The sequence below is a fragment of the Mytilus californianus genome, unplaced genomic scaffold, assembly GCF_021869535.1.
Source record: "Mytilus californianus isolate M0D057914Y unplaced genomic scaffold, xbMytCali1.0.p SCAF_33, whole genome shotgun sequence".
Taxonomy (NCBI): domain Eukaryota; kingdom Metazoa; phylum Mollusca; class Bivalvia; order Mytilida; family Mytilidae; genus Mytilus; species Mytilus californianus.
In genome coordinates this window covers 69,085-90,539 of record NW_026262683.1, presented here as the reverse complement: position 1 = coordinate 90,539, position 21,455 = coordinate 69,085, and the positions used below count along the sequence as shown (strand labels likewise).

The window sequence follows — 21,455 nt, the reverse complement described above, 5'->3', positions numbered from 1 at the left end:
TCATAGAGATTCTTTTCACTTATTTAGCTATCGCATTAAACAAACATAAATATTGATGCGAATTGCAAACTTTAACTGTAAATTCAGAAATTATTGTGTGCATTAATGATTGTGTGAAATTATTTTTTGTAATCAGGAAAATCTGTATACAGATATATGTTTCTGATACCAGAATGAGAGTTCTTATTATTGTGATTCTCACCCCATAGCATTATTCATATTAATAAAAACTTGGCAATAATTTCTGAATTTACATTAATTGATGCACAAATGTAACTAAAATGACAAATAATAAAAATATCCACATTTATACTATGTGAAATTTAAAAATGGCAAATTAAGTCTTGCATTTTACTTGTTCCTAAGCCTAGACCAAATAAATTATAATAAATTGGGAAAATGTATAGTTACTGTCTTTTTACTGCAAATTTTAAAACTGTTCCAAATGAAATACCAACAAATATGAATTTTAAGTTGTATATGTCCTGATAGGAGTCGATGTACCTGTTCTTGCATATAATTTCAGGCATTGCATTTTTCATTGATTCAATTTCAGACACTAGCTAGAAATAGGGGAAAAAAATGAAGATCATTTAATAACTTTTCTGCCTCTTAGTTTCATTAATATGATGGGTTTCCTTTTCTTTAGAAATGGATATTGAGCCACATGGACCATCAGGCAGAATGTCAGGTAATTAAATATATAAAGTGTTGTGTTAAAATTTAGCTTATTTTGAAAACCATAAATATAATTATGTTTTTACTGATTTTGCTTCGTCAGTGAGTATAGATTCTACTACTGCGTTTAGGTGATAGGATATTTCTCAACTTGAGACAGTTAAAGTTAAATATGGTAACCTATAATTGCTTAAATCAACTTCATTTGGACTAGTAAGCTCATATGCAATCCTACCAAATCTTCATATTTTATAAAGCCTTGCATTTTACCTGTTTTAAGCCTTGTACAAACTTTTTAGTTATTAACTTTTTACTACAACTCTTAAAACCATTAAAACTGTTCCAAATGATATATCCAAATGAAAATTAAATGCACATTCAGAAACAGAACATGACAATGTGATAGGAATATAAACCCTACTCTGTACTAGACAACATGCTGTTGAGCCAGATTTTCAATGTGATAGTTCACAAGGTAACAGGAAGAAATGTCAACCTACCCTGGTCACATTATTCTGACTACTCTTTCCAAGTTATTTAAAGATATTTATTTCTAACTGATGAGATTGGAGGAATATCATATTGTATGAAATACGGTTGTGAAGTCTGTCTCTCTTATGATTTTTAGAAGAAGAAAAAAATTTTGTGATTAGCTTAAAATTAGTTGTATTAGTTCTATAAGACGTCATCAGGCTTGTTCTTTTTGTGATGTCACAATAGCAAAACTTAAAGGAAGGCTAAACAATTTGATGTAATAATGAGATATTGACCAATGAAGAACTAAGAACAATCCAAGCATACCGGAACATTGATTATTTGTTCAGTCAAGGAGAGTAAAATTGGCTAAATATTAAAGGAACTAATTTTGACATGGGGCTATGCATTCAGATTAGGAGATAACTATATTGACATAATATGGTATATTGCTATTTCAAGTATTTGCTTTGAATTTGTTACTAACAAATCTATTAAGTATAAAACTGTTATCTTCATTGTAGCTTTGATATATTTTTCTGTGGTTTATACTTCAACTATTGGTAATTTGGTTTTCATGGTCTAACTTTTGTCTAAAATCTGTTAGTATTCATACTTTGATGAGTTGAGCCTTTTTATACGACCGCCAAAAAAATTTTGTGGTCGTATGGTATGACGTTGGCGTCGTCGTCGTCGTCCGAAGACACATTGGTTTTCGCACTCTAACTTTAGTTAAAGTCAATGGATCTCTATGAAATTTTACCACAAGGTTCAATACCACAAAAGGAAGGTTGGGATTGATTTTGGGGGTTATGGTACCAACAGTAAAGGAATTGGGGGCCAAAAATAAGCATTTTTGTAACTTCCAGACATAACTTGTGTGTTAGTGTATGGATCTCTCTGACATTGTACCACAAGGTTCCATATCACAAAAGGAATGCTGGGATTGATTTTGGGGGTAATTGCCTAAAAATTTTAGGAATTAGGGGCCAAAAAAGGGGCAAAAAATAAGCATTTTTCTAGTTTCATGACAATAACTTGTGTGTAAGTGTATGGATCTTTCTGAAATTGTACTAGAAGGTTCCATATCACAAAGGGAAAACTGGAATTGAGTTTGGGGGTAATTGCCGAAACGTTTAGGAATTGGAGGCCAAAAAGGGGTCAAAAATAAGCATTTTTCTAGTTTCCAGACAATAACTTGTGTTCAAGTGTATGGATCTCTCTGAAATTGTACTGCAAGGTACCATACCACAAAGGGAAGGCTGGGATTGAGTTTGGGTGTGATGAATCATAAGGGGGTTCTAAAAATTTGGGGGGGTTTATTTTTTTTTTCCTTTTTTTTCTTTCTTCCTTTTTTTTTTCTTTTAAAATTTTCCATTTTAAGTTGGTTATTTCTGATTTATATTTAAAAGCAAATAATAATGATATGGTAGGAGATACACACCAAACAGGATGTGTAAATTATTATATAACAAGTATTGTGCAATAGCAAGAATTTTCAATTGCACAGTATTGCACAATAGCAAGAAATCTTCAATTGCACAGTATTGCGCAATAGCAAGAAATCTTCAATTGCACAGTATTGCGCAATAACAAGAAATATCCAATAGCACAATATTGCGCAATAGCAAGAAATTGTCAATTGTACAGTATTGCGCAATAGCAAGAAATATTTAATTGCACAGTATTGTGCAAAAGAAGATACTTCGTATAAATTGCTTATTTCTTGACCAATTTCAATGGGGTTTTATTCTTGAATTCTTGGGGTTCTTTAATATGCTGAATCTAACCGTGTATTTAGTTTTTGGATTTTGGGCCCCGTTTTTAAATTGGTCCACATTGAGGTTCAAAGGGTCCAAAATTAAACTTTGTTTGATTTCATCAAAAATTAAATTGTTGGGGTTCTTTGATATGCCGAATCTAACTGTGTATTTAGATTCTTAATTTTTGGTTCCGTTTTCAAATTGGTCTTCATTAAGGTCCAAAGGGTCCAAAATTAAACTTAGTTTGATTTTAACAAAAATTGAATTCTTAGGGTTTTTTGATATGCTGAATTTAAACATGTATTTAGATTTTTTATTATGGGCCCAGTTTTCAAGTTGTTGCAAATCGGGGTCCAAAATTAAACTTTGTTTGATTTCAACAAAAATTGAATATATGGGGTTCTTTGATATGCTGAATCTAACCATGTATTTAGATTTTTGATTTTTGGGCCCCGTTATCAACTTTGTCCACATTGAGGTCAAAAGGGTCCAAAATTAAACTTTGTTTGATTTCATCAAAAATTGAATTCTTGGGGTTCTTTGATATGCTGAATCTAACCATGTATTTAGATTTTGGATATTGGACCATAATAGGTGAATGTCCAATTTAAAATTTTTAGGTTCTTAGACCACATTCATTCTGTGTCAGAAACCTATGCTGTGTCAAATATTTAATCACAATCCAAATGCAAACCTGTATCAAGCTTGAATGTTGTGTCCATACTTGCCCCAACTGTTCAGGGTTCGACCTCTGCGGTCGTATCAAGCTGCACCCTGCGGAGCATTTTATTCAATTAATGTTTTATAGTGTGTCCTTTTATGTCGTATTGTTACACCACTGTCTCAGGTTGGGATGAAGGTTGGCGCCAGATAAAATGTTCAAACCCGCTGCATTTGTTTGCCCCTGTTCTAAGTCAGGAACCTGATGTTCAGTGGATGTTGTTTGTTGATGTGGTTCATAAGTGTTTCTCGTTTCTCATATTTTATATAGATTAGACTGATGGTTTTCTTGTTTGAATGGTTTTACACTAGTTATTTTTGGGGCCTTTTATAGCTTGCTATTCGGTGTGAGCCAAGGCTCCGTGTTGAAGGCCGTTCTTTGACCTATAATGGTTTACTTTTACAAATTGTGACTTGGATGGAGAAATGTCTCATTGGCACTCATACTACATCTTCTTATATCTATGTCCTTAAAAACAAAAAACAAAAACAAAATTATATTTTTTCATAACCAAAAATCATACCAAACACAGGGTAATATAACAGTATCAATTAGGAATTGATGCTATGAACTTTTAACTTTGTCCTATCATATTTGAAAAGTTTTACCAAGGGGTTGAATCAAGATTTTTAATAAAAGGTTGACATTTTTTAGCTCTCCTAGCCTTAAAGGCCAAGTGAGCTTTTCTCATCACTTGGCGTCCAGCGTCATCTGTCATCGTTAACTTTTACAAAAATGTTCTCCTCTGAAACTACTGGGCCAAATTTAACCAAACTTGGCCATAATCATCATTGGGGTATCTAGTTTAAAAAATGTGCCCAATTACCCTGCTTGCCAACCGAGATGACCGACACTGCTAAAAATAGAGCATAGGGGTAAATGCAAGTTTTGTCTATTATTTTTAAAACCATTATAAATAGAGAAAATCTGTTATAAATAGAGAAAATCGGACAAGAGCAAAAATGTTCAAAATATTGAGCTTTACCAATTGTTCATATACACTAAAACTGTCAGACGACTTCTTATAGGAGTTATTGTCCCAAAAATGATCAGCAAGACAAGATCTACAATTAAGACCATCTGCTTGAAATCGTCCCACGACTCTTTATTGGAGTTATTGCCCTTTAATGATGATTTTTACCATTTTTTTTGCGTTTTGCCTTATATGATAAAAATTATTATAGATAGATAGACACTTTAAAGCACAAAAATTATCAGCAAGGCAAGATCTACTTACAAGTCAAGTTTTGCCAATATAGCTAGTAGACTGTCACTCTTAATTGGAGTGATTGCCCTTAAATGAGGATTTTTTTTTACCCTCTTTTGTGTTTTGAGCAAATACTAAAGCAGATAGAGAGAAACTAAACAGACTTAATGATCAGCATTACAAGATCAACAAAACAGAGATTTTTGTAATGAGTTCTATTCTCGTCTACAATGTTGGAGAGTGTCCTTTGTTGAATATGCACATAGACCAAGGTGAGGGACACAGGCTCTTTAGAGCCTCTAGTTTTTATATGCCCGTCAATTTTTGACGGGACGTATTATGGTATACAAATGTCCAGTGTCCGTCCGTCTGTCTGTCCGGCCTAAACATGTCGCACCGTAACTTGATAATGACTTATCCAAATTTCATGAAACTTAAGATAGTTGTTTCTTATGATGGTCAAACGATCTGTATACTTTTTGGTGAAAATAAGATTAAAACTTTTTGAGTTACGGGACTTAGTAACTAAAACAGGTGTGTGTTTTTTTTTTCACATGTCGCGCCGTATCTCAAAAACAATTTACGATTATTGCTTAAAACTTTACACACTTCTTAGTTATATTAACCTTAAGATCTGTATACTTTTTGGTGATGATTCAACATTTTATTTTTGAGTTATTGAGTATTTTGTAAAAAAGGGGTAGGGGTTTTTCACGTCGCGCCGTATCTCAAAAACGATTTTTGATTATTGCTTAAAATTTTACACACTTCTTAGTTATATTAATCTAAAGATCTGTATACTTTTTGGTTTTGATTCAAAATTTTATTTTTGAGATATTGATTTTTTTTTTTTAAAGGGGGGTTTTCACGTCGCGCCGTATCTCAAAAACGATTTATGATTATTGCTTAAAATTTTACACACTTCTTAGTTATACAAACTAAAGATCTGTATACTTTTTGGTTTTGATTCAAAATTTTATTTTAGAGATATTGAGTTTTTTATAAAAAAAAAAAGGGGGTTTTCGCATGTCACGCCGTATGTCAGAAACTATTTATGCTTATTGCATAAAAATTCACACACAAGACGACGGGCGTATCATGCGCTCATGGTGCAGCTGTTTATTATACTTGTGTAAATGCAGTATGATAGATTGATCACTACTTTTATTCAAACTAAGACCACAAGGGTGCCAGCAATACACAATCAAATTATTTATGTTTATTAAAAAGAAGAAAAAAAAATGAGAAAACATAGCTGATATTATGCAGAAGCTTGAGTATGAGACAAAAAACATTTATTACAACCATAGCAAAAAAGTAATCTATTTTCTGTTAAATGATTGGGAGTGAGTTTGAAACATTTAAATCAACACACAAAAAAATTTAAACCGCTTTTGATACTAATGATAATAAGTCCAATATCATTGCATCTAAGCTTCTGTTTTCATTTGCAAAAATATCATTTTTATATTACAAAATATTCATTGATACCATTTCAGTGAGTGAATATAGACATGTCTTAAATGAGACAATACCAGATTCTACTATTGAGGAGCCATTTTTACCAGCAAATTCCTTTAGGTATTCGGAATTTCCAGGATTAAGTTTACGAGAAGAGGAGACTTTATTGTCTACCAGTAGTTATACTTCTCAGGCATCCAATCAGATTCCATTTGACCATAATATTCCACAATCTACTCAGACACAAAATACTCATTCTGTAAGTCCAGCTCATCATATAATCCAGTCACAAGTAGTTCAAGAGGAAAATGTAGCATCACATATAAGTCAGCCAGAAAAACCACAGAGTTCAGAACTACTTCAACCTTGTATCTCAGCAATGAATATATCAGAACCAAGTCCTCAGTTGCCTACAATATCACCAGAAACATCCCTGCCTCCAGCTGGTTCTACTACAAGGGATCTCAGTATTAAAAATACCAATCAAAACATTACCGTTAGTTCTGTACAAAATCCTATTGTAAGGACTAATGACAATAACCTTGACACAGGACAAGGTCAATCAGATAATGACCCAACTGTTACAGAAAGTGTTGTGGATAACGAAAGCAATGAAAGTACATCAGAGTACGGCACAATGACAAGTAATAGTGACAATCTTTCACCTAACCTAGATGACCAGAGTTATACTGATAATGTTACTCCTGAGGTTCAGGAGGTTAATTATCGTAGATCTGACACTAATCCTGAATGTAAGACATCTTTACCTATGGCAGATGCTGAACCAGGTACTGGTACTGACAAATCTGTTCCAGAACAGGTGGAAACTGCATCAGGTCAAAATGATGAAAAAGGTAATGAGTATATATAGATCATGTAGATATGTAAAAATCATTATTAGGCAATTAGAAAATGTTTCTTCCATATGTCTTCATTTACCATTAGCCCTGATACCACATTAATGTCTTTCCTTAAGAAAATAAATATTGCCCACCCTATGAATGTTTTTAAAAAGTTGGATGAGAATCTACATACTGTAAATAGTCATTTTTGGGGTTATTTGATGACTAAGATAAAAGTGCCAAAATTAATCACACCAAAATAAAACATTGCTCAAAAATACAAATGCCATTTTTTGGATTACAATGATAAAATATATTATGTGATACATAATTTAATTTGGTGAGAAAACTAACAATTGCACTTAGTCTAATGGTATAATTCGTAGGACCCTAACATCAAATGACATGACATTTTAATTATTGGCCCATCTTACTTGATTACCAGGTCAATATTATAAAATAACACAAATCAATAAGGTTTTTTCACTGTTCTCAATAATGAGAAATTATTTTCTTGTATCAGGACTTCCAAAACAATCATATTGTCCGTACTTGACAGATAAATTATATTTATAACTTGTTGTGCCGAACCTGAAATGGACATTGGGTTTGCCATTTTAACATAATTCAAAAAAAAGATTTTGCCATCTTTTAACCTGTTCTTTTGCCTTAAACAGCCACATTTCTGGTCATACAAGTGACATGGTGAATAAGTACTATAAAAACAAACCCTACTTTAATACCCTCTCATTACAATCAAGGTTAATTAGTTTTCAGAGAGTTGAAATTTACCTGTTCAGGTGACAGGTTAACTAATATGTACTGCACATTGATCGGTCTATTTGAAGTTATTTTCACATATTTCAGCGGTTTGCATCTAATGAATTTAGTTAAAAAGATTAAGATTATCAAAAATATGTATAAAAGCATGATTTGATGAAAAATTTAAAAAGGCAGTTATAAAGGTTTAAGCGAAATATCATCAGAACAACGTTGTTTAAACAAGTACATGTGTGCGCATGTGCTCGGTTAAAATACTTGAAATGAATGTTAGATAAAGGTATCAATGATAATTTTAGCATTTTTGAAGAATTCAGATGCATAACTAAATCTCACAAGCTAAAATCTCAATCATGCTGTGTAAATGTACACTGATTTTAAGTACCGGTATCTGTCTCTGGTCCGTGTTTTACCATTGTCAAGGAAACATCAGGTATTAGAAAATGTGCCTTTTTGAAAAAACAAAAGTGAAGATTTTGAAAACATAATTTTGCACAAATAAAGATTCTAAGGCAGATATTAGTAGGCTAATGTCAAATGAATGTTGTACACTTCGAATTATGCACTGTCAATTTAACACTTTATGTCAGTTCATTGCATTTGTATCAAAAGTCAAGTTTAACATAGTTTTCAGGTCAATCTTTGTTTATATGATGCCCAACTGATTGCATGATTGTCTTTTGCTACTTAGTCTTAACATGCTTAAGGGATTAAACTTGGGATAAGACAAAAAATGTCCTGCTGGCACAAATATTTTTAGAAGCCCTGAACGGTATACAAAAAAAATCAAATGTTGGAGAAACGTGAACACACCATTAATACAACGTAAACTTTAGTAAATCTACCCTCTTCAAATTATTGGAATTAAAAATGATCTCATTGCTGAGTCACTGAAGACTAATTGAACAATGAATATCATTATGCGAAAATAATAATACAATATTGACTCAATGTGCCAAAATTTGACAGCAAAATTTAACCACAATACTTATGTTGCAAACCGCAAAAATATAACGAAAAAAAATGATCGCCCCACGGGTAAATTATTACATTGTGATTGGTTTAACGCCGTCACATGGTGACCCCCTATAGATCTGTAGGGGGTTAGTAAATTTCATATGGGGTTCAAGATGTCACGTCTACTGTTAATGGTCATCCATCTATTAATGTTGTTGTGTTTCATTGTTTATTTTTCTACAAAACTCGGCAGAAAGAGTCCTGCGTGCAATAAATTCGTTCTACAGTTCACTACTGACCCCCTACAGACCATAAAAGGTGAGTAAAATACATAGGAGATTCCGCCTTTGGCCTCACCCCCTATGGATTTTACTAACCCTCTATGGATCCGTAAGGGGTCAGTAGCGAACCATATAACTTATAGTGTCATTTTAAGAAGGAACATTAATTTTATAATTAGATCCCAGTCAATAAAATTTTCTTTCAGTTCATTTATATCAATATCTCATTTGTGACTTAAAGAATTCTTATACAGCATAGTTTATATAATATTGTATTCCACTACTGACAAAAATTTTGTTTTTCATGGTTGAGAGCATATCCTTTTTAGCTCACCTGGCCCAAAGGGCCAAGTGAGCTTTTCTCATCACTTGGCTTCCGCCGTCCGTCGTCCGTAAACTTTTACAAAAAACTTCTCCTCTGAAACTACTGGGCCACATTTGACCAAACTTGGCCACAATCATCATTGGGGTATCTAGTTTAAAGTGTCCGATGACCCGGCCAACCAACCAAGATGGCCGCCATGGCTAAAAATAGAACATAGGGGTAAAATGTAGATTTTGGCTTATATCTCTGAAACCAAAGCATTTAGAGCAAATCTGACATGGGGTAAAATTGTTTATCAGGTTAAGATCTATCTGCCCTGAAAGTTTCAGATGAATCTGACAACCCGTTGTTGGGATGCTGCCCCTGAATTGGTAATTTTAAGGAAATTTTGCTGTTTTTGGTTATTATCTTGAATATTATTATAGATAGAGATAAACTGTAACAGCAATAATGTTCAGCAAAGTAAGATCTCCAAATAAGTCAAACTTGACCAAAATTGTCAATTGACCCCTTAAGGAGTTATTGCCCTTTACAGTCAATTTTTAACCATTTTTCGTAAATTTTTGTAATCTTCTACAAAAATCTTCTCCTCTGAAACTACTAAGACAAACTTAACCAAACTTGTCCACAATCATCATTAGGGTATCTAGTTTAAAAAATGTGTCCGATGACCCCGCCCGCGAACAAAGATGGCCGACATGGCTAAAAAATAGTACATAGGGTAAAATGCAGTTTTTGGCTCATATCTTTGAAACCAAAGCATTTAGAGCAAATCTGACAGGATAAAATTGTTCATTAGGTCAAGATCTATCTGCCCTGAAATCAGACCAATCAGGCAACACGTTGTTGGGTTGCTGCACCTGAATTTGTAATTTTAAGAAAATTTTGCAGCTTTTGGTTATTATCTTGAATATTATTATAGATAGAGATAAACTGTAAACAGCAATAATGTACAGCAAAGTAAGATCTACAAATAAGTCAACATGACCAAAATTGTCAATTGACCTTTTAAGGAGTTATTGCCCTTTATAGTCAATTTTTTACAATTTTCATAAATTTTGTAAATTTTTGTAAATTTTTACAAAATATTTTCCACTGTAACTACTGGGCCAAGTTCATTATAGATGGAGATAATTGTAAGCAGCAAGAATGTTCAGTAAAGTAAGATCTACAAACACATCACCATCACCAAAACGCAATTTTGTCATGAATCCATCTGTGTCCTTTGTTTAATATGCACATAGACCAAGGTGAGCGACACAGGCTCTTTAGAGCCTCTAGTTTGTTAATAATCTACTTTCCTGTTTTGCATACATATAATTGGAAGAGTTTTTTGTCTAGATACTGGTTTTCAGAAGGAGATTTGGAAATATCTTCAAAAATCTTGGGAGTCAACTACTGATATCATCAAAGATGGTCATCTATTTCAATATCTGATTGAAAATAACCAGACTGAAGTTTTAACAACAAATGTAAATTTCCTTTACTACAATGAGACTGCTGTAGTTCTGTCTTTTTCATGTCATAAAAGACAGAAAGGAATAGACTGAGGGATAGACAAAATGGACTAAACAAATAATAACTTGACTCAAGATAGAAACCTTAGGAAAGTAAAAAAATGTTTGAGGTACCCAAGATATTCTCCAGATTATAATTTCTCTCTTCCTGAAGTTTATTGATTTGAAAAGTCATTATATAATACTTGACACTCAATATGTTACTTGTTAAATTTTAAACTCAATCATGACAATAAGTGATGTATGTTTGTGGATTCCCAGTTAAACTAGTCTTAGTTCCTATAAAAGAGAGACTGAAAGAAGTAATTTTAAACTCTGTATAAATGATTTTTTCACAGATATCACAGATGTCACAGATGCTGTAATTCTTCATGCTGAAGATGACAGAGAACTAGTATTAGAACTCATTCAAAATATGGAGACAGAATTTCCAGAATTAAAACTAAATTTAAAAATATTTGAAGAGTTAAATGCAGGAAAAAGTATGTTAGCATCAGCACCACTTCTGTTTGGAACCTGTAGATTCTTATTCGTGTTTGTGACAAAAAAATTTGCCCAGGATGAGCTGCCAAGATTCGTGAATGAGATTCTATTGATGGAAACTATAACATTTAAGGACAAAAGCAGCAGATTAATACCAGTATTGAAGGATGACTGTTATCTTCCAGAGTTATCTCCCCTGATTCCTTTGAAGTACAATAGATATTTGGAGGGCAAATCTCAAAACAAAAAAGATCGTGGGTTTTTAAATAGTTTTGAGAAATTGGTAAAAATTGGTAGGACAAATTACTTAAAAAGCTAGCAAATCTTTTATGTTAAAGTAGAAACTACAATTCCCTTATAGGGTGTTAAACAACCTATAGAAATAATAGGATTAAAGATTTACCAACTTTAAGGTATATCTAAAGCTTGAACATTTAAAAACAGCAAGTTTCAAAAGGATATTTTACACTGTCTTCAGACCTGCCAACTATCCCAATTTTGGCAGAATCATCCCGATTTTCATGCCTCAACCTGAATCCCGATAGTCAAAATCCTGATTTTCACAAAGTCTACGCGAAAAAATAGAAGCGGTCAGTCAGCATTTCAATTATAATCAATTTATCATACTATCATAATTTGCAAGGTTTACTGTAGTTTCATGATAAAATCATAATTATCTTAAAGACGTTTATCTTGAAATCCGTTTAAAATTTTTGAAATCAGACATGTTTCTGTCCAGTTCTGATTTTAAAAATCGGTGCCGTATTGTTTTCACTTCTACTGTGTGTAAGCCTATGGATGTAGGAGAACCTCTGAATACAAAGAAAGATAACTCAAATTTTATCCATTTTCTCATTTCTGATAGACTATTAACTCAAGATCTGTCTTCATCCTTCTAACTTTAGGACATTTAGGTTTAGGTCTTTTGAGTCATGTTGCAAAGATGAGAAGGTCTTTGGAAGGGGAAATGGGGGTCTTCATTTTGTATCCTTATTTTTGAGGCAAGAAATAAAGGCTAATAAGCTTATCCTCAGTATACCATATTTCAAGAGTAAAAAACAGTGCACACAGAAACACCGCTAAAATTGTAACCCTTAAAAATCTGGTCGCGCACTAAAACCACCATGGGGATTTTCAAAAGTAGGTAGGTCTGCATCTTCAAGAACTATCTCTGAATTAGGGGTTTTTCAATGCCAGTTTAGCAATTAACTCATATATCTGAAGTTGACGATTTATTTCCATAAATATTCTTGTATTTAGGCCAGAGTTTTTTAATTTGTTGGTTTACAGATTTTTTACATGAAAAAGTCATGTTGGTCAGTTGGGAAAAAAAAAAAAAAATATCTTGCAATACATATGATATATGTAAAACATAAATATATATTTCAGCTTACTAACAATATTTTTGGTATGCTATTTTGTCATCATTTTAAATTTTAGTTCCAAATATTATTGCTCAGCTGTTTTAAACATTCAATGCATGCCATTGTCATATAATTTCAAAAAAGGGGGATATGTCCACAGACAAATATGAAATTAAATCGTCATTTCACAAACAAGAAAAAACAGCTCCACTTTGCTTTTTATTTACTTTCAGGAAAGGTGAATAATGATCTTCAAGCACGAAAACATGTCAAATAAAAATTGCAAACACGTCGTATGAAAATAAGACTTTACCATCCGTATCAAAAACGAAGTAGACTCGTCTACTGGAAAGACAAGGATATTGGTTTCATCATTTGTCATGCATTCCCTTTTTTGATATCCAAATGGACGAACTTTTTTCTTCAATCTATGAAACCAGAAAATTCTAAATTGTTTGTGAATATCTCTTACTCTTAACTTGACATCTTTCACGTTTGGACGGGCCCATTTCATCTATGAGATTGATAAATCTTACGAAAATTATGACAAGAAAGGAAAACAAACTTATTGTAATGGGTTTTTAACACAGGTTTCATTCTGCAAAATTATTTGCGCAATTACCATTTCAAGGTCAGTTATGATTGTCTATTTTTAGATACGTAAACCTTCTGATTATTTTTAGATTTTTATTTTTTTACAACACAATGCGTAATTATTTCTGTTTATGTTTAATGCATTTAATTTCATAAAAAATAAATTTTTTATTTATGTCTCAGGGATAATGTATTTGTTAGGGTAGGCGGGAATAAAAAAGCATGAAATGTCAATTTTATTTTTATTCTGCAAATTGGAAAAATAGGGTCGGCTGATCTGTAAACCAACAAATTAAAAAACCCTGGTCTAAGCATTCTTTTACATCTTGATAATGCAAAAGAGTTTATTTGTTAAAAAATTCAAATTTTGTTTTCAATTTGGATTATGTTGGAGGTTTTACAAGTATAAATTTAAATGTTAAAATGATTTTTTTATGAATTTAAGATTTCAACAATTTTTTTTTTTAATTTGAGTAAACAGTATATTTAACATATTAAGATATTGTTTGAATGTAAACCTGAATTAGAAGTAAAGATCTTTGAAAGTTATTTATGTTTAATTGATGTGGTTGTACTTGAATTTTATAACATGTATAAGACTGTTTTAAATTGTTAAAAGAAATTACCACTGCAAATATTTGCCCTCTTCAAAATTGAAGGAAAGACAACATACAAAATAGGCCTTTTAGATAAACATGTTAGATAAAGTTCATGGTTTTTGTTGGAGGGGGTGTATGGATTTCTTGAAGATGGGTGTGATTTTTGTTACTTTGTTAGGGGACAGGGGAAAAATGTTTTATTATCGATTGTTTTATGTTTTAGTTGAGTGACCTTTGGTTGTTAAATCTATGACATAAATCGTTATTTTTTGTGTTTTATTCTGTTATCTACTTTGTAACAATTATTTATCAAGATACAATATAGCTTGCTTATATTTGTTAGCTAGAGTTATCATTCTTACTGTTCAATTTACATTATTGAATTTAAAAGTTGAATATAAACTGAATGTATTTATATTTGTAAATAATGTTCAAGAGGGCATAATTTAACTATCGTACCATAGACAATCAAGTATGCGGGTTTGAATACTTTATTTAAGAAATAATTCATTAGGGCTGAATTTAGTTATTTTACCACAGGTTGGCACTTTATGCAAAATATTTTACCATGGGCATGGTCAAAGACGGCAATTCTTTTGGTTGGAAACACTCTAGGTGAAGGCAAATATTTGTTGTTCCCGTTATTAAATACACTATTAATATTGACGTACAAGACAAATAAAAATGAATTAGTGACATGAATAAACCATTAACAATAATACACTTAGACAGGTTTGAGTGAAGTTAAATTTAAATGATTATCTGACTTTTTTTTTAAGAAAATGGGCTTTCAACAACTTCTTATCCGTGTTTGTTTATGTTTCCATGTTTTGACAACTTTCAGTTTCACATTCATGCATTTTCCCATAGAATGTTTATATTCTTACATCATTGTTCAATGATGTCATGACCGATTGACCTTGATTAACTCATTTATAAAATGCATACAAAAACAAATTATGATGTTGCAGAATAGCTGCTATACAATATATTTATATTTAACCATGACTGATGTATGTTTTTTAATGGAATGACCTGTTAAGAAATGATAAGTGACATGGCTCATATCATTTAGAAGAATATTGAAGTCATGAGCCTTTATAGAAATTCTATTTTCAGCTTCTGTTTATAGTGCAAATCGAAGTAATTTTTTGAGTCCATAAAATTTATTCAGGAAACCTTTATTAAAGTTAATAAAACAACACATGAAATATGACAAATTAATGCTTTGTGATGGTCAAGAATTTTTAGAGAATAATAATATATACAATGTAGGTTAAGGATATCCATATTTTTTCTGTTTTGTTTTGTTTTATTCTAAATTGTTTTGTTATTCTTTATATAACATGTATAACTTTTTATGCCCCCGCTGTAGTAGAGGGGGCATTAATTTTTACCCTTGTCCGTCCGTCCGTACTTACGTCACAAAACTGGTTTCTGTTCTCTTACTTTAGTTTGCCTCAATCAAATGTTATGAAACTTATACACAATGCTTATTACCACAAAACACAGATCAAGTTTGAATTTTGGTGGCGTCACTTTTACCGTTCTACAGTTATGCTCCTTTACAAATGGAAAAATTGCAGAATTTTTCGTTTCGTTCTCTAACTTAAGTTTGTCTCTTACAAATGTTATGAAATTTATGTGCAATACTTATTACCACAAAACAAAGATCAAGTTTGAATTTTGGTGGCCTCACTTTTACTGTTTTAGAGTTATGTCCCTTTACAAATTGAAAAATTGCTGAATTTTTGGTTTTTGCTATCTGGGGGGGGAGGACATGGTATTTTTGTTGGTTTTCAGAATTAAGTTATATGAATGGGCATCATTATTAACAAAACAAAATGGCATTTTAACATTTTATGCTGGTAAATATTATAAACAAGTGCTCCTCTATTTGTATTATATTAGTATTAGTGAAGATAGATTTACAATGTATTGAACTGTAGGCAAAGCTTGAGACAATGTTGTTATGAATGTATGTTAAAGTATGAAGGATGTATGTTAAAAATTGGGTGGCTTCTTTAAAATATTGTATCATGGTATTTGCTAATGAAGGCTATAAAAATAAAAGCTATGTGAATCAGTTATCAAGTTTTCAGTGCATTGATATTGTTTAGTATTACCTTTTATTTGAGTGTGTTTAGCAAACAGCCAAAAAAACATAAACAGTACAGTGGAATCTCCTGTGTCCGCGTGGCTGGTGATATTGTGCATTACCTGATTTCGTCATATCCACAATGTAACACAAATAAAATCGTTCTTGTAAATGGTTAAGTCTTTCGAAGCGACAAAAAATATTAAAATTGATAAGTTCAAGCATAAATTTATAATTGCAATCCCATGATTAACCATATTTCACCATTTTCCATTAAAAAAAATAACATCATCAGATAAAATCATTTTCATTTTAAGTCAAATTTTTATCAAAATGAAATAGATTTTGGTTCACATCTTTGGCAGTCTCTTTGGTTCATACTGAAGTGTATTTTGTAGGATAAAATCTTTTCTGTATTCAAAATTAGCTATTTTTAGAAGGCATGCATGAAATCACCTGAAATTTGAAGGACTGTTAAAACAGGGGTTTCCCTAATTTTGGACACAGATAACATAAAATGTGAAGAGTAGAACCATACATAAAGATTTCATGAAATTAAAGTATGCCATAATTTTGTTCACACAATATTATCCCATTATTGGTTTTATGAGATTGCCAAAGTGAAGCCAAAAGTCTTAGGTGCGCAGATACACCGTACTGCACCATATTTAAAAAGTATCTCATGTCTTGCAAAATTCTATAAAAATTTCAAAATTGATATGTTTTTAAAAACTACTGGAAATAAATATGATCATTTTTTAAAGAGCTTGATATGATGACAGGAGGTACATAAAAATAACAGAGTAACAACTAGTATGACTAGTAAGAAAAAATGATATTACACTTAGCTGACACAGGGTAAACACTTCTTTACATAGAAACTGTTAAAATCTTAGCAAATAATCATTCAGATTAACATATATTGTTTTCATGGGATACAAATTTTCGTGGATTACATGGTTAAAGGTGAACCACATATATTAATGTGCAATGAAGTACAAATTTCTAGCTAGCTACAGTTATTATAAAGACTAGTCAAGTTTAGGAATTTGATAATACTCATATTTAATCATTCAATAAAACCAGTAGAAAAAATTGCAAGCACCAGCTGACACTAGATTCACCATTTAACAGTGTGATCCTTTTGCTTTATATTGAGATAGGTACCCCTTTTCAGTCATTTGATTTCAAGTTACTTATGGTTGTGAGTTCACTTACTAATATATATAAATATATGTAGCCTCTTATAGTTTTTTTGCAAAGATTGCACAAAATGCAATAGAATCCCTTTAGTCACTTGCTGTTTTTGTGAATAAACATAACATTGCATTGAGGTATATATTCTTTATATACTAACAATATCTCATGTCATGCAATATCATGATTATGGATATTTGATTTCATGGTTTTTTAAAAGTCTGCATACAAGCCTATAAACAATTTGTACTTCATTGCACATTAAAATATGTGTTTCACCTTTAACCATGTAATCCACAAAAATTTGTATCCCACGAATAACAATGAATCCACAGTATTTGAGACTTACTTTGATAGCTTTTTGTTTGTTAATTATATTTCAATCATGTGTTTAATATGATTGAGAACAAGTTTGATTAGCTGAGAGTTTCTTTGTTTATGCTTTGCAAATCATGTTTTTATTTGACAGACAAGTAGGTTACTAGCTATATAAGTTGCAGTATCTATCATATTTATAATTCAGAACTTGTACAAACATTTTTGCCTTCTTCGCTCGACTGATTATTGGGAAAATATTTCTTTAAAACAAATCTGAATACATTGTACAATATTTCATATTCATATTTATAGTTTGTTTTCATTTGTAAGAGCTACTATTTCAAGAGGGAATTTTGACATACCAAGGAATGTATAGATGTGTATTAGTCTACTTATAAAGAAAATAGAAAGGTTTTTCAATAAGTAATAATGATAATTTCCATATTATTAGATGTTAAATGTCCAAATTTATTTATGTTTATGCCATTGAAATAAAAAATTTAACATTACAACTTTGAATTATATTTGTAAAATCAATTTAAGGTGGTACATAACACTACAGGGAGATAACTCTGTAAAAATCAGCTGAACGTTTTAATCACATTCTATTGTTAAGGAAATATAAAGCTTCTCAATGATCAAAATTAGTGTTTGTCAAATTGCTATATGGCCAATGAAATTTTTCCGACAAAGTGTGTAGTTCAAGTTTATTGAAATTTTTATATGTTTGTCAAAGGGCCAAAGTAAATATTTTGTCAAAATTTTATGAAAATAAAACGAGCCAAATTAAATTTAGTCAAGGTGTTTGGTACCACCTTAAAAAACTATGATGAAGTAATTTAAATGCATTGCAGTTCCATTGTGTAATTTTGTTTCTATCTTGTCCAAGCTGGGCAAGGTTTTTTTTGCTCTCATGAGATCAGTAGAAACCTTATTCAACTCTGTGATTGCTTTCATGCTTTGTAAGTAATTTAAATACTCAATGAATGACTATGCAATAAATTCATTATAAATTTGAAGTACATGTATATTTATTTAAATTCTATATGGGAAATTGTCATGTAGTATAACTATTGTATACTTTATAATTTATCGAAGATATAGATAATTTTGTAAATGAGTAATTTAAAACTTAAGTAATATATTTTTGTATACTGGAATGTGCTGCATAGCAGACATTTCTGTTGATTATGAACTCATATTTATGATTTGTTCCAATGAATTCATAATGAATATTTTTTGGGCCCATTTCAACATCATTACGATCATATATGCCAGGCACTCTATACTGCATGTGTGTCTTGTGTTTTTTCATTAGAAAGCCAATATAATTGGCCAAATTTATTAAACTATTTTGTAGTGGTTTCATTTTGAAATTCTACCGCTGCCAATATCAACCAACAAAAATGGCTGCTGATTCTATAAATAGAAAACGGTATTTTAGAAAATTATTTTCAAATTCTTAAAATGAAGATCCGCTATCATCCCATAGTTGACACCATTTCATTCTTTTGAGGAACCCTGAGTTACTCATATTCCTGTTTTTATTAGTAGGAATGAAATTTAACCTGACAATCAACCATTACTGGTATATTATCCTATAGTTGACACCATTTCATTCTTTTGAGGAACTCTTGAGTTACTCATATTCCTGTATTTATTAGTAGGACTGCAATTTAACTTGACAACCAACGATTACAGGTATATTATATTTGTTAAGTTTCATAAATTTGAAATCAGTACCAAAAAACCACCATACATCTTGAGGTAGATGGGGTGTCTAAATTATAATCCATAGAATTTTTTAATAATTTGCCAAAATGTAGCTTATATCATGCTTTTTAAAAAAAAATAATAAAAAGAATGGGTCACGGGGCTTATTTTCACGCTACAGGTTGTGCAAAATTGACAGATTTTGTATAGATTATGCATGGAAAACCCAATTTTCTGCCATAAAACGAAAACTACACCATAGAATTTTGAGATAAAATATGAGAAGATAGCTCTAATATTATGCTTTCAGATAAGAAAAAGAAAAAATGGGGTCACGGGACCCGTTTTCTTGCTACATAATAAAATGGGTAAATTAATAACACATTCTATTGTAAAAGTAACTTTATCTGAATTATCTGCCCTTACATTTGAGTTGCCTCCCCTTATGTGGCAAAGTTGGAAAAAATTTAATCAAACAAAAGTATTCTGTTATTTTGTAAAATACAACCATAAATATGATAAAACATGTCATTTTCTATATTGAAATGAAAATTCTTACACATGAATTACCTACTACTCTCAAAATTTGCACATTTTCTTAAAGATCTAGACCGATTGTTTTCTGGTATCTTGAAATCCAATAAAATGGCAAGTGCATGTTTTATTGACATTTGTTTGTTCTGTTATTGTATTGTAATAATAACTTATTTTACCTTCTTTTTATCATGTATCCTTCGACTGTCTCTTGTCTTATTATTACACAACTCTGACTTTTATATATATACCAACATATGCAGGATCAAATATTTGTTCTTCACTCAGCTGGATTTTAACCCATGCTTCTGTGATATTATGGCAACTCCACCTTAACTGTGTAGCTATTATCATTGTTAAGTTTTTTGGTATTAGTGTTTAGGGATAAAACCCAAAATTCCCTGCATTCAAAAGAGCCACTCCCAAGATGTGACTTAATTTATAATTTTATTTACGTTGCACATGTAATACACTTCAGTAAAGTTAAAAGGATGATTTAATATATAAGAGATTTTAGATCTTAATCAAATTGTGCTGATCTCATGTTCATTTTTTTAAAGTTGGTTTACTCATAGGATTTTGGGGGATACTCCTGGTAATTGCCTTAGTCTCTGAAAATATTAACAAACAAATATACTTTGCTTGAGGGACTTATAATAGTCATCAGTGGTATCTTTTAAATGAAATTACAAATACCCATTTGCTGTGATAAAAAGGTAAAAACATCAAGGGGCAATACAAATCAAAAGTCCCTTTCATGGAATTTTAATCATTTTGAGATTTTTCTACAAAGTAGAAAGAGTGTACATATATTTTCTTATGAATCCATCCATTTGTATTAATGATATCACATTGTATTATGTTACTTATTTGTCTTCATAGCTTTAGTAGCCAAACAGGATATATATGACGTTTATATGTCAATCTATTGGAGCCTTGTTATATACATCTGTGATAAATGCTTCATGACATTGCAAGTTATAATAAATACATTTTTGAAAATCTTTATGCATTTTTATTTTTCAAATATGTTCCCTTTTGTAAATTTTTGGAACAAAATTTAGTATTGGCCAATTGTAACAAGTATGCTGAATTTCATCCTTTGGTGCATCTTATCACAGGGGACTTTGGCCATTGACAAATATTGCATACACACACCCATCATCTGGAAAAAGGATCTCAGGCTGTTGGTGAACTTGAATAAAGTGGGTTTTATAGGACCACATCAGGAAATGTGTGAAACAGGGATCAGTGAACTATATACATTATACTGAATTGGTTAAGACATAATCCATCAAATTACAAGGTTTAATGAATACCAAATTTGAAACATATTTAGTGAACCAGACCTTATGAATATTCTCAGCTCCCTACATGATATATGTTGTGGTTACAGCTGATAATGCCTCGTTCAATACTATTATTAAAGGAACACTTTACTATTTTGAAGGCATTGTTCATCAATCTCACTTACACACTCGCAGCCTTTACCATGGAAGAAATTTTAGAAATCTTATATATATATATATATATTGTCCTCTTTTGGTAT

At 31.2% G+C, this 21,455-nt stretch overlaps 1 protein-coding gene across 10 annotated transcripts in view; it reads left to right on the top strand.

Annotated features, from left to right (window-relative positions):
* Window positions 1-20,912, top strand: part of LOC127736561 (mucin-12-like) — a 67,343-nt gene extending 46,431 nt beyond the window's left edge. For all 10 annotated transcript variants that reach the window (XM_052247133.1, XM_052247128.1, XM_052247134.1 and 7 more), the window contains 3 exons: window positions 650-691; window positions 6,343-7,158; window positions 11,345-20,912. In XM_052247133.1, coding sequence (XP_052103093.1) covers window positions 650-691; window positions 6,343-7,158; window positions 11,345-11,808 — 1,322 coding nt within the window. In that variant the 3' untranslated portion in view covers window positions 11,809-20,912. The remainder of the gene's footprint in view (window positions 1-649; window positions 692-6,342; window positions 7,159-11,344) is intronic.
* The last annotated feature ends 543 nt before the right edge of the window (window positions 20,913-21,455 follow it).